We start from the raw sequence: 14,624 nt of genomic DNA, 5'->3' as shown, positions 1-14,624 counted from the left end.
ATCATAACAAGTTCTTAAATGAAAATGAATTGTTTGTGTTAATACATGGTGCATATGATTGTATTGAAAGTTTTTGCCATCATTGTTTTTAATTTTTATGTTTAGGTTATTATGCTATTAATTGATAGCAGAGATGTTTCGTTTTTTGTAAAGCGGTAATTAAAGTTTAAAACAAAAACATACTACTAAGTTTTTTATTTTTACCACTCCTGAGTACAATTTGCTCATGTGATATTCTGATCGCAATTTATCCCGTTTCCACAGTGTCCACTATCGACTTAAATGGATTGCTGATTGTATGGATTCAGATCCCGTCAGTGGCAAGTCGTTGTTAGTCCCCTACCGGTTTACCGGAGGGGACTTTAGGTTTACCCTCCGTCCGTCTGTCCATCCGTCTGTCCGTCCGTCCACAAAACTGGATCCCGCGATAACTTGAAAAGTACTGAAAATATTTTTATGAAACTTGGTATATGGATAGATGGCAGTATGGAGATTATGCACGTCTTTTCTTTTCTTCCTATGTTGAAACTTCTGGTTGCTATGGCAACAAATAGGCTGAAAATATGGCAAATTTTACACATAAACTGGATCCCGCAATAACTTGAAAGAACTGGAAATATTTTTATGAAACTTGGTATATGGATAGATGGCAGTATGGAGATTATGCACGTCTTTTTCTTTTCTTCCTATGTTGAAATTTCTTGTTGCTATGGCAACAAATAGACTGAAAATATGGCAAATTTTACACATAAACTGGATCCAGTGATAAAGCAAAAAGTACTGGAAATATTTTTATGAAACTTGACATATGGGTAGATGGCAGTCTTGAGATTATGCACGTCTTTTTCTTTTCTTCCTAGGTTGAAAATTCTGGTTGCTATGGCAACAAATAGGCTGAAAATATGGCAAATTTTACACATAAACTGGATCCAGTGATAAAGCAAAAAGTACTGGAAATATTTTTATGAAACTTGACATATGGGTAGATGGCAGTCTTGAGATTATGCACGTCTTTTTCTTTTCTTCCTATGTTGAAAATTATAGTTGCTATGGCAACACATAGAATGAAAATATGGCAAATTTTACACATAAACTGAATCCAGTGATAACTCAAAAAGTACTGGAAATATTTTTATGAAACTTAAAATATGGGTAGATGGCAGTCTTGAGATTATGCATGTCTTATCTGTTCTTCCTATTTTGAAAAAATATCAGTTGCCTTGGCAACAAATAAGCTTAAAACATGGCAAATATAACAATATTTGTGATTAGTCAAAAAGAGCTGAAATTTTTTATGAAATTGCATCTTTAATTCAAGAGTTATCTCCTGTTTAAGAATTTTGCTTTTAATATGTTATATTGCATCTTTAATTCAAGAGTTATCTCCTGTTTAAGAATTTTGCTTTTAATATGTTATATTTTGGTAACAGGGATGTTTTAAATATTAACTTTAGAGTGTCCTTCAGTCCGTCTGTCTGTCTGTTCATAAAAACTGTTTCCTGTGATCACTTTTAAGAACTTTTCCAACAAATTTACTTAAAATAGAGAAAAATTGAAACATTAGTAAATGGCCCTTCAGAATGTTGATGGGGTTCTAACCGGTAGGGGACTTATGGATTGCTTGCAATACTATGATAATTGCTTGTTTCTTTGAGCTTACATGTACACTGATTGTATATTCTCGCAAAAATGAAATTCAGGAAATGTTAAGAACTCAAAACGCGCATGCCACACTTGACGTAAATCGAGAAAGATTTCACGGCTCCAAAACAATTTCTTCAAAAACACATTAGGCCATGTTTCACGATTTGAAAAGCACGAATGACTCAAATTTAAAACACTCGTGTTCAATTGCTCAAATAGAAGTGCCCCAGTCTATATGAATTAAGTTCTTTCTGAACAAGTACAAACACTTATTCTTGCGGCCGAATTCCAACGTTGTTCACTTCAACAAGAGGAAAACTTAGCGGTAGGTGTTTGGCTGAACTTCCGATGGAAGGCAACTGCAAATTTTTAATTATTGATACTTTAAAACATAAACGGTATTTTAGAGACTTTATTTCACTTTTCTTTGTATGACCATAAAAAGAGAGATATAAAAATTCAACGACTGCGAAAAACATTGCCATGTGAACTTATTCCAAAAGTGCAATTACGTCACACAGATTTCTGTCTACACATTTCTAATATTATTGAAAACAATAAAAAAATGCGTATCCAATTATTTTATAATATAACAGGCCTCTTAAAATATTTTTTTCGTCGAAAAGTAATTATGAAATGAGGCAAATTACCCTTTGACTTGACAGAAATCACACCAAAAGCGGTGTGAGAACCCTATTCTGGTAATGAATAATTACTGCCTTCACAAACACTGCTGGTGGTACCGCGGTTCTTAATGCGTTATTTTCACTATTCGCTTAAGATAAAGAGCTGATCTCTTAAGCTTAATTATGCTTCGCAAATAGACCTCAGATGTTATAATTTAAGGCGACATATTAGAACTTCTTTCAATCTCATGATAAAATGGCGGCCTTCATGTGCAACCTTAATTGTAGAAGTGATTGAGGCATGTTTCTTTTATATAGTCGAGGAAAAAGTATCAGTGGTATTTTGAAATTGATAAGTCAACTTCCTTTCTAAATCAGGCAGAGCATTGAAAGTTTGCAGGTGTTGTGTTACTTTCCTGCGAACGAACTTTGCCTTAAACCAGAATGAGGTATCTTATCGAAGTACAGTGCAAAAGGGTGAACAATCTGTAATACCATCCTTAGCGTATATGATATTTATTTATTACACCAGAGACTTTTATATTGCTCCATACGTGATTATACTAGAAAAAGCCGTTTTCGAGTGTCAGCAAGGGAGGTAACTGTTACAGAACAGAATAACTAAAAATATGCAGTACACACATTTAATTGGGTTGTTTTTCTTTAATGCCGATTTGTCATCAACTAACCAGTTATTACCAATTTCTTTCGTATGTGGCCGATTTATACACCCACACTCCCAAAATGTGTTTTTTTTATCAGCGGTCCGAGTTAAATGACCATTAGACTATTCAGTGTCCAAGATCAGCTTTTGTAATGGAGAAAATTCGCCGCGCTAGAGGATCGAATGCTCTTTCCTCTTGATCTTAGCGGGGGATATATCTTATATGGAAAATAATATTTAATTACGTGAGGTACACTAATTTTTATAGCACACTACTGATAAAACGTGAAGACATCTAGATATGAAATTAATAAAAATAAAGTGTTTTTGTAATAACATTGCTAAATGCAGCATTTTATGTGAGTTCACAGGATATATCAAATCATACAATTAAAGTAAATAATGTCTTTGAAAGTAAATATAAGGAAAATATAAATGGAAAATTTTGAAACTTTTAAATATTAGTTGTTTTTTTTTTTACTTGTATGTCATTTATAATATGTTTTTGAAACCGTATTGAAAATGCGGAAGTTAAAGGGAGAAGCGGTTTAAAACATCCTGTTCCGATAATTTTAAAATGTTTTGTATCTCACTGAAAAGGGAAATATTTTCTTTTATTTCTCATAAATTTAACGTAAATTTTAAACCACAAGATTGAAGAAACATTTTTGTCAGAGACAAAAACGAGGAAGCACAAAAAAACAGCTTGTTTTTATTGATTGATATCCTTTTTCACAGTCTTGTAAATTTATCGTGCATGCAGAAGACAACTGAACTTTCCGTGCAACAACCGGAAGGAGTGTACGATTGCTCGAACTATTTAATTTCGATTTCTAACAGTTCTTTAACACTGTATTTAAAAACAAGTTTGCAATTAATTGCAATAAAGATCATTTTAGCGGAATATTTTTGTATAGTTAAACTTTGATTTACAATAAATTATGAAACTGTCAATAAAAAGATATGCAGTTATCGTTGATGGTCCCCTTCAAATATATGAAAATAATTTTCCTAAACTAAACTGTCTTTAAGGGACCGCTTTAATAATGTCTTTTTTACTTTTTTTAACAATGAACCAGTGAAACTATCATATAAAATTATGTAGGTACTATTATATTTAGGGGCTATCTGCACACAATATTATTTACACGTTTGAACAAACCAAACCCGTGATTATATCTAAAATTGTATTTGTTTTTAATGAGCATTACAAAATTATTACATTATCCTCGTCTTGTATATAGAGGATATTAAAGCCTCGCAAATTCACTACTAAACTTATTGAACGAGTTGAATAAAATTATATAGTGTAATTAAGTCTCTGGCGATCGTAATATTACTTTATTCAACGAACTCAATATATTAATTTAGAAATGACCCTACACGAATGTAATATTCTATTCATCACATACCCAAAATAAAGACTGCAGTTCAAAGATAAAAGAAACATTTTTCATTGACGCGCCTATAGTATAAGCGTCTCACGCTATGCAAATTACGTCAATAAAAAATATATCACGAGTGTTTTAAAATACCTTTTTACTTTACGTGGGGCCCAAAAAGCACACATTTTGAAAATGTATTTTCGGGCAGCGCTTGTGAGGAACGCACGCCCTTTTAACCGTTTTTTTTGGGAAAATAGTTTAATTTCCATTTTTATTTCTGGCCCCCCACACAGTCCGGAACAGTACCTTTAAATTTGATTTTTTTGTAATTGGCTTTGCGTGTTTTCTAATATCGTTTCAATTTGCGTTTCGTTGTTGACTTCGGATTTCTTTTTATAACGCATTGTTGATCTATCAATGTAATTAAATTTAATTACTGCTGTTAACGTGGAATATCAATGAGATCGAAACACCACAACGGTCTTTAATTAACCGTATTGCATTTATTGACTACTTCTTAATCGTCATATGTCAATGCCTTTCTTTCTATATTTAGAATCGTCCCATGGAGATCTGACGAAAAATATAATCAACGTTAACATCAACTGTTGTTTGAAAAGTAAGGGAAAAAAAGACATTTAATGTCGAATGATTGCGTAATAAAATTCATCATAATGGGCAAAAAACATTCTGTTTACGTAGGAATGTCGTCGGGTATCAAATGGTGCACATAAAAGTCTCCGGTATCAGAGCAGTCTTTGTGACGTATTGATTCATTTCGAACAATTACTACTATACAAATACCGGAAATATGATGATTCTTTCATAAACATTTGCAGCCGGTATGGTAAACAAGGGCTGTGCGTTAAAAAAATCCATAACCATAAATACTTGATTGTGGAATAAGAACAGGTTCCGAAAATAAGCCCTGCTTGATTGGGTAACATCAAAAGGTCTTTGGACAGGTATATTCAATATGTGGCAGAGGAATCATTATGTATCTTGTATGGATATATGGATCATGCCTAATTACAAGTGAACAGTAAACAGAGGGATGATACAGAAAGGAGAATTATTTTGTCAAAATTCTTGACAGTTATGTCCTCTAGCCAGAGCGTGGAAATTAATGCCACTAAGGGGTATTTTCAGATTCAAAAATACACCTTATAATAGTATTTTCTGGCGAGAATTGTTTTTAGAGATTTCGTTTTAAAAGTATATTTAAGCTTTTGTGACATTCTCATGCATCAGACTGGAACCATTCATATAATCTTTGTAGACCTATATCACCTAATCATTCATGTGAAGTTTGGTCAATATCCTCCTTGTGCTTTGGAAGAAGATGTTGTTTAAAGGCATTGTAAACAACGTAGAACGGCGGGTACATTGTCATAACAAAGTGCCATCTGTGATCACTTGCGCTCAGGTGAGCCAAAAAGTCCTGCAAGCCAACTATAAATCGAAAGCTAATTCTTTTATGAACATCAATTAGCACGTGGAACAGAGGGCGATCATGACGAACCTCTTGGTTTTGATAATAGTATTGCTTAATGAAACTGAACAAGCGTTTTTGTGTGAAATTGCACGAAAACAAGCTTGTATCATTCTCTGAACAAGATGAGCATAAAAGCTAAAACTCGTAACATGTTTTAACAGCATCTCCATCTTAATTAGGGAAGATCATACCGTGATCCTTTGGCCACTTAAATAAAAACATCGTTCAGGTATTCCAAACAAGACGCCAATTAGTGCTAAAATGAAAAGGTCAACTTTAAATGACATCTCCTTTTTAAATTTTTATACAATGCTTATGGATCTTTGTAGGAATACTCCTTGGAAGTTAATATTAATAAAGCAAAATCGTTTAAGCGCCGAACTTAATTGCCGCTACAGAGCGAAGTTTTCTTATTTCTGTGTTGCAAGTCCATTTACACAGACCATGTAACTTATAAGTCTATATATACAACACGTACATACCATGCAACTGTGTTCTAAGTCTATATATGCATCATGCATATACCATGTAACTGTGTTCTAAGTCTATATATACAACATACACATACCATGTAACTGTGTTCTAAGTCTATATATACAACATGCATATACAATGTAACTGTGTTCTAAGTCTATATATACAACATGCACATACCATGTAACTGTGTTCTAAGCCTATATATACAACATGCACATACCATGTAACTGTGTTCTAAGTCTATATATACAACATGCACATACAATGTAACTGTGTTCAAAGTCTATATATACAACATGCACATACCATGTAACTATGTAACTGTGTTCTAAGTCTATATATACAACATGCATATACCATGTAACTGTGTTCTAAGTCTATATATACAACATGCATATACCATGTAACTGTGTTCAAAGTCTATATATACAACATGCACATACCATGTAACTATGTAACTGTGTTCTAAGTCTATATATACAACATGCATATACCATGTAACTGTGTTCAAAGTCTATATATACAACATGCACATACCATGTAACTGTGTTCTAAGTCTATATATACAACATGCACATATAATGTAACTGTGTTCAAAGTCTATATATACAACATGCACATACCATGTAACTATGTAACTGTGTTCTTAGTCTATATATACAACATGCATATACCATGTAACTGTGTTCTGAGTCTATATATACAACATGCATATACCATGTAACTGTGTAACTGTGTTCTAAGTCTATATATACAACATGCATATACCATGTAACTGTGTTCTAAGTCTATATATACAACATGCACATACCATGTTACTGTGTTCTAAGTCTATATATACAACATGCACATACAATGTAACTGTGTTCTAAGTCTATATATACAACATGCATATACCATGTAACTGTGTAACTGTGTTCTATGTCTATATATCCAACATGCACATACCATGTAACTGTGTTCTAAGTCTATATATACAACATGCATATACCATGTAACTGTGTTCTAAGTCTATATATACAACATGCACATACAATGTAATTGTTTTCTAAGTCTATAAATACAACATGCACATACCATGTAACTGTGTTCTAAGTCTATATATACAACATGCATATACTATGTAACTGTGTTCTAAGTCTATATATACAACATACACATACCATGTAACTGTGTTCTTAGTCTATATATACAACATACACATACAATGTAATTGTGTTCTAAGTCTATATATACAACATGCACATACCATGTAACTGTGTTATAAGCCTATATATACAACATGCATATACCATGTAACTGTGTTCTTAGTCTATATATACAACATACACATACCATGTAACTGTGTTCTAAGTATATATATATATATACACACAACATGCACATACCATGTAACTATGTAACTGTGTTCTAAGTCTATATATACAACATGCATATACCATGTAACTGTGTTCTAAGTCTATATATACAACATACACATACCATGTAACTATGTAACTGTGTTCTAAGTCTATATATACAACATGCATATACCATGTAACTGTGTTTTAAGTCTATATATACAACATGCATATACCATGTAACTGTGTTCTAAGTCTATATATACAACATGCATATACCATGTAACTGTGTTCTAAGTCTATATATACAACATGCACATACCATGTAACTGTGTTATAAGCCTATATATACAACATGCACATACCATGTAACTGTGTTATAAGCCTATATATACAACATGCACATACCATGTAACTGTGTTCTTAGTCTATATATACAACATGCACATACCATGTAACTGTGTTCTAAGTCTATATATACAACATGCATATACCATGTAACTGTGTTCTAAGTCTATATATACAACATGCATATACCATGTAACTGTGTTCTAAGTCTATATATACAACATGCACATAAAATGTAACTGTGTTCTTAGTCTATATATACAACATACACATACCATGTAACTGTGTTCTAAGTCTATATATACAACATGCATATACCATGTAACTGTGTTCTAAGTCTATATATACAACATGCATATACCATGTAACTGTGTTCTAAGTCTATATATACAACATACACATACCATGTAACTGTGTTTCTAAGTCTATATACAACATACACATACCATGTAACTGTGTTCTAAGTCTATATATACAACATACATATACCATGTAACTGTGTTCTAAGTCTATATATACAACATGCATATACCATGTAACTGTGTTCTAAGTCTATATATACAACATGCATATACCATGTAACTGTGTTCTAAGTCTATATATACAACATGCACATACCATGTAACTGTGTTCTAAGTCTATATATACAACATGCATATACCATGTAACTGTGTTCTAAGTCTATATATACAACATGCATATACCATGTAACTGTGTTCTAAGTCTATATATACACCATGCACATACCATGCAACTGTGTTATAAGTCTATATATACACCATGCACATACCATGCAACTGTGTTATAGGTCTATATATACAACATGCACATACCAAGTAACTGTGTTATAAGTCTATATATACACCATGCACATACCATGCAACTGTGTTATAAGTCTATATATACACCATGCACATACCATGCAACTGTGTTATAAGTCTATATATACACCATGCACATACCATGTAACTGTGTTATAAGTCTATATATACACCATGCACATACCATGTAACTGTGTTATAAGCCTATATATACAACATGCACATACCATGTAACTGTGTTATAAGCCTATATATACAACATGCGAATACCAAGCATATTACAAGATATTAGGGGAAATAAACATTTATTCTCCTCGATCTGTTTTTTTTTTTTTGCACTGCCAGTCTGGTACATTGTACATGGTAAGTCATTACCGGTTAGAGGTCAGAGGTTTGAGCTTGAATGGTTTTGTTCACACCCTATGAGCGTGCATGCATATCAAAACTATGTCTTTGTTGGTTTTTTTTGTCAAATAGCATCGCAGTATTCCAAATGAATCGTGACATTTACATTTACATGTACATCCATAAACTATTAATCAGTTTAGTTCATAGACTGTTATTAAAATAATTTCAAGCACTTAATTTGTTAGTTTTCATCAATAAGCATTAACAAAAATTAATTGGAAGAGCGGCCTTGCCACTCCTAAACGTTTCATTTATATACTTACTAATGAATACTAATGAACAATGTTGGGTATTTACTTATTTAGTAATGATATCACCAAGGGTATAATAATGACGAGTGTACTTTACGGTTGGTAAAATATTCATGCAAAACAATTAAAAAGTTATTTCATCCGATACAACTTATAATGAATACAACAATACTAGTAACAACGCCATGTTCTCCCTGATGGCGCTTTGATGAAGTCTATAACATGGCCTTGCAATAAAGGAAAAGGTTAGTGACATTCACCAAATCGACCTGACCACGACGGACCATAGAGCGCATACCAACACAACAAAATTGTAAGACATCAGTATGTAAATGAAGGTGCAATAATTAAGAAACGATAAAGCGACACACCAACAACCATTCGCACCTTCTCGGCTCTTTCCGTCAAACCTCGGAGATAAAAATCTCGAACTACACAGAATGGATTTCGGTCTAACCAACGCTAAGAAACAAATAATAATTTAATGCAAGGAGTTTATTTTCCTTTGGATGTCAAATATAATATAAATATATCGTTTTACATTATCAAAAATTAAACCCTATGGTTTTTGTTTACATCTAAATCCACGTGGTGGAACTACTTTCAAACCGTATTAAATCCTAGGTTAATATTGATAATTGCCGAGATGTCCGATTGGCCAACAACTTCTGTCACAAAAAAATATATGATATTGCACATTCTATTATATTTAGATTGCACATCACTTTTTTACATTAAAAATAACGAAATAAATCTGAAGTAAGATATTAAAACATGGTATGTTCTGAAATAAACTAGTTCTGAAACTAATGAACATGTTCTGAAATTAATACGCTCGTAGAGTTTACCCTTTAATCTAAAGAACACATTATAGAGAACATTACGTGTAAGTCAGTTTGAATCAAATGCACAGCCCATTTTCTCTTTAACGGTGCTAGAATTTGCTTTATCTAGCTTGTTCTTGTTATGAACCCGTATAAGGCATAAACTTGTTGTTTACAAGTTTTTTCATTCAGGTCAAAATGCTGTTCATCAGGGATAAGTATTTCAGTTATTTACCGACGTAAAATGTAGGTAGTCCAACCATGAAGAAACTGTATAGTTTTTCATGTCAACCTTATCTGTATAAATATCCATCCTTGCACATCAGTATAGTAGAACACAAGAGTTTTCAACACGAACAGAGATTATGTACGAATGTATGTATCCGAAATATAAAGTCAGTAGACAGAATTTCTAATGACAACGTATAGGTTTAACATCAATAAGTTATTTTAAATATCATTCCAAAAAAATGATCTGAAAAAAGGTAAGAACAATTTCTTTACCTATGTTAATGGACAGCATATACTGTATAGCAAATATAATATGGAGCCAATTGTCACAAATGTGAAACGAATGGTTATAAGGGGCGAGTCGTTAAGGGGCGAATCGTCAATGGAGCGATTCGTTACATTATCCATTAAACTTATTAGAATATGACTGAATTAGCATAATTATCAGCTATTTCTATGATATGCAAGTTTTGAAGAAATCGAGTTCCGTGTTGATTGTATATATTCTGTATGATAACTACTTTGAACCGTTTCGTACTCAAATTCACTCACTCCGCGACAAACTTTACAGCTAAGAAGTCTTCTAAAAGCTACTTTGTAATGTTTGTTAAAGTTATAATAGAGTATAGGGTTCAGCATTGAGTTTATATAACCCAGCCATAGTGCAATAGTCCATGGTATATATGGTATTTTATAGTTAATGAACGGATCGATAATATTAAGTCCGAAAAACGGGAACCAGCAAATGAAGAAGCAACCAATGATGATGCCGACGGTTTTAGCCGCTTTTGTCTCGTGTTTTAACTTCCCGTGTCTGTGCTGTTTATGTGAGGTGAGTTCTAAACTGCTAATTTGGTAAGCCTGCTTCCTGGCCGCTTTGAATATATGAATATAACAAACGAGAATGAATGATGTTGGAATGTAAAAGGCGAATACAGAACCTATTGTTGCAAACACCTTGTTCACTACGAACACACAATGGGACAAATCTTCTTCCGGGAATGCGCAGTCAATAAACTCCTCTATTCCTATTGTGTTCCATTTGTTTAATATAGGAACAAACGAAATGAAAATTGGGATGATCCAACATAATGACAGCATACAGATCACTTTACCTCTAGTTAATCTTTCATGATCGAACGGCCTGCAAATGGCCAAATATCTGTCTATAGCCAGACATGACAAGTTGAATATTGATGTAGTTGTGAACATGACATCAAAACTTGTTGTTATAAGACATAACTCTCTACTTAGATTCCATGTTTTGTTATTGAACTGTTGATAAATTCCGAATGGCATCACAAGAATAGCTACGAGAGAGTCTGCAACAGCTAAAGACACAACAAATGCGTTGGTGATTGTATGTAACCTTTTATGAGTATACACTGCAATTATTACAAAACTGCTGCCAATCAATGTAAAACACGGAAATATGAACAAAAAAGCGGCAAGAGCGTAACGTGACACTGATCCATATAAAGGCGGAGGACCCGGCATATCTTGCAAAATGGCGTCGCATTTACTTCCGGTTGAAGCAACATCTTCTTCCGGTATGGAGTAATTTTTAATATGAGCATCGTAATGGCTGCTGTACACTATTGACACTTTTTCAAAGTCACTGGTATCAAAGACATACGAATAATTGCGTATGTCCACCATTTTAAGACGTTTTTACACAATGTATAACACGTTAAAATATAATTACATGTAATTATTCAGTAATTCTATCATCAAAACTATACATTCCTTTTTCAGTGTAAATTTTAATCGAAATAAAAGAGCATACGCTTATAGATTTGTAATATCCATGTGTCCTGTTTACCTTTGATATTTTGCGAGAGTGGGTTATTTTAAATTTGTCTGTAACGCTTGATAACAAACATGTCATTGATCCATGTAAAGTGAACAGATTTTTTTATTTGTTTAATCCTTGATAATGACAAGACATTATTTCCAGAAAAAGATCACTTGTTAAGATGATGATATGCAACAAAGTTACGAGACGTTCCCATTATATGTACCCATACACGAATTTATAAAATATTTATAACAAGGAAGTACGTATGTTTCCTATTGGGCTACACACTATTAAACCTACATTTTCACAAACGTAACTTTCAATAATAAAATCTTTAAAGCTATCTTGGTTGAATAGATATAGTACACGTTCAAGTTACCGTGTCGTTAAACTTTGGAAAGCATGGTTTATAATTTGTATACAAGTTTACCCTCTGACAACCCTACCTGAATATTGTCATGATTAAGTACTACAAAACTGTCCATTTATCACAGGCGGTGTACCTATAGGTCACTAAGGTCATGCATATGTATTTTATTATTAGTATTTCAGGCCAAAATTTTAATATGGTTATATATACAGTATTACTCTCAAAGTGACGGGACATCGTAGATAATTCGTAGCTGTTTTCGTATTCGTGCTTCATATTTTCTTCCGGCATGTAATCATTACCCAAGATATTTCTACAACAGTTTTAAAAGATGAAGATGTATTCAATATTGTGTACGTAATAAACCCAAATTTTATAAATTAATTCTACAAAACTGATCTGCCAAACAAACGAACAAAATGCAAGCATTTTATTATGGGATTAAAATCAAATCAAAGTAATATAATGTACTCTATGAGTATTTCTTCTTTTAAATCTGATAACGTTATGATAAAATATTTTTTGTTTCTTGTGATATAATCTAAATTGTTTACATAAGATGAGAGTGTGTCATTAATCAGACATATTAGTCATATTAATCGCAGCTTATCCCAACCGTTTGATAAACATGATATTTCACTTATCCAGTGAATTTTATGTCCGAAATCTGTGGCAAGATTCGTTATTTTCTATACTTATTTTTTTTTAAACGAGAAAGAATAAAGTAAACATAATGATAATAAAAGGTTGTGAATATCACAATGAAGTTCAAGGTCAAATCTATGTATGAGAAATTGATCTTTTAAAATTACTTATGATAATTCAAATTATTGATTGATTAAGTCAAACATTCGAGCACGTAAACCGAGCTCAATCAAATAAAAGTCGATATTGGAGGTGAAATAGTGTAAAATGATCTATTTAAAAAAAGTTAAATTAAAATATGCATGGAATGTTTGAATATTTTTAACCTCTGAACATGTTGTCATTTCATTTGAATGTAGTTATTTACCAAATTAAATATGGTATATATACTATTGTGAATTTAATTCATGTTATTCCAACATTAAATGTATCTATAATTTTGATATCAATGTCGTAAAGATATACTTAAAGAAACTCCACTGAGGTCCAATAGCTTAATATTATAAAATGGAAACTCTTTTATAAATCAATGTGTGCACTTAAATATAAAACTATGCATTAGATAATATTCAGTATTAAATTGATAATCGACTATTTATGCGATTTTTGGGCCGATTTGAGTAAATTTGGGTAATTAAATTGATATCCCTGGGAAACGGAGTGAGCAAATGATCTGACATTTTGTACGCAAGTGATTGGTCAAGATCTTCATCAAGATATATAAAAATCAGAGAAAAAATATATTTTTGGTCCCTTCATGACAAAAACCATAGTGGAGTCCCTTAAATACAATGTTGTTTAAGAATTGGATATCCTACTCCTAGAGTTATGACGCTTATGACATTATTTTAATCTAAATTGTTTTTAAAGGCCCTTTAGGTGCCCAAATTGCTTCATTCTTTTTCTATTGCACGAAATCTTTTTTTTATGCCCTCTTAAAATTTCAAAAATGTTAATCATCGGCAATTTACTTGATACATATTTTGTTACTTTTATTATTTTGTCAATCATAATATTTACAGTTAATAAGTATTATGTATTGAAATCAAAATACCACTTTGTTTACATTTTGTTACTTTTATCACAAATAGTTTCACATTTAGCGCAATTTTCTTCAGGTGATAAACCCATCATTACAACATAAAACACATTGACCTTTTGACCTTTCTGCAGAAAGAAATATTTATTAATTTCTGAGGCATCATGTGCCTTTAAATAACTTACGAACGAAGTAAACAAGAGGAAATAACCACGGGTATGGATTCAAATAAGCTTAGATAATCATGTGTGTAGGATG

At 32.2% G+C, this 14,624-nt stretch overlaps 1 protein-coding gene across 1 annotated transcript; it reads right to left on the bottom strand.

Annotated features, from left to right (window-relative positions):
- Nucleotides 1-10,399: 10,399 nt before the first annotated feature.
- On the bottom strand, nucleotides 10,400-12,645 carry LOC132734948 (5-hydroxytryptamine receptor 4-like). The gene has a single exon (XM_060721839.1). It carries the CDS (start codon nucleotides 12,171-12,173, stop codon nucleotides 10,959-10,961), a length of 1,215 nt encoding a protein of 404 aa, XP_060577822.1. The 5' UTR covers nucleotides 12,174-12,645; the 3' UTR covers nucleotides 10,400-10,958.
- Between the last annotated feature and the right edge of the window lie 1,979 nt (nucleotides 12,646-14,624).

Source organism: Ruditapes philippinarum, unplaced genomic scaffold, assembly GCF_026571515.1.
Source record: "Ruditapes philippinarum isolate M1 unplaced genomic scaffold, ASM2657151v2 ctg7165_1_1_1_1, whole genome shotgun sequence".
Lineage (NCBI taxonomy): Eukaryota > Metazoa > Mollusca > Bivalvia > Venerida > Veneridae > Ruditapes > Ruditapes philippinarum.
This window is presented reverse-complemented; position numbering and strand designations above follow the sequence as displayed.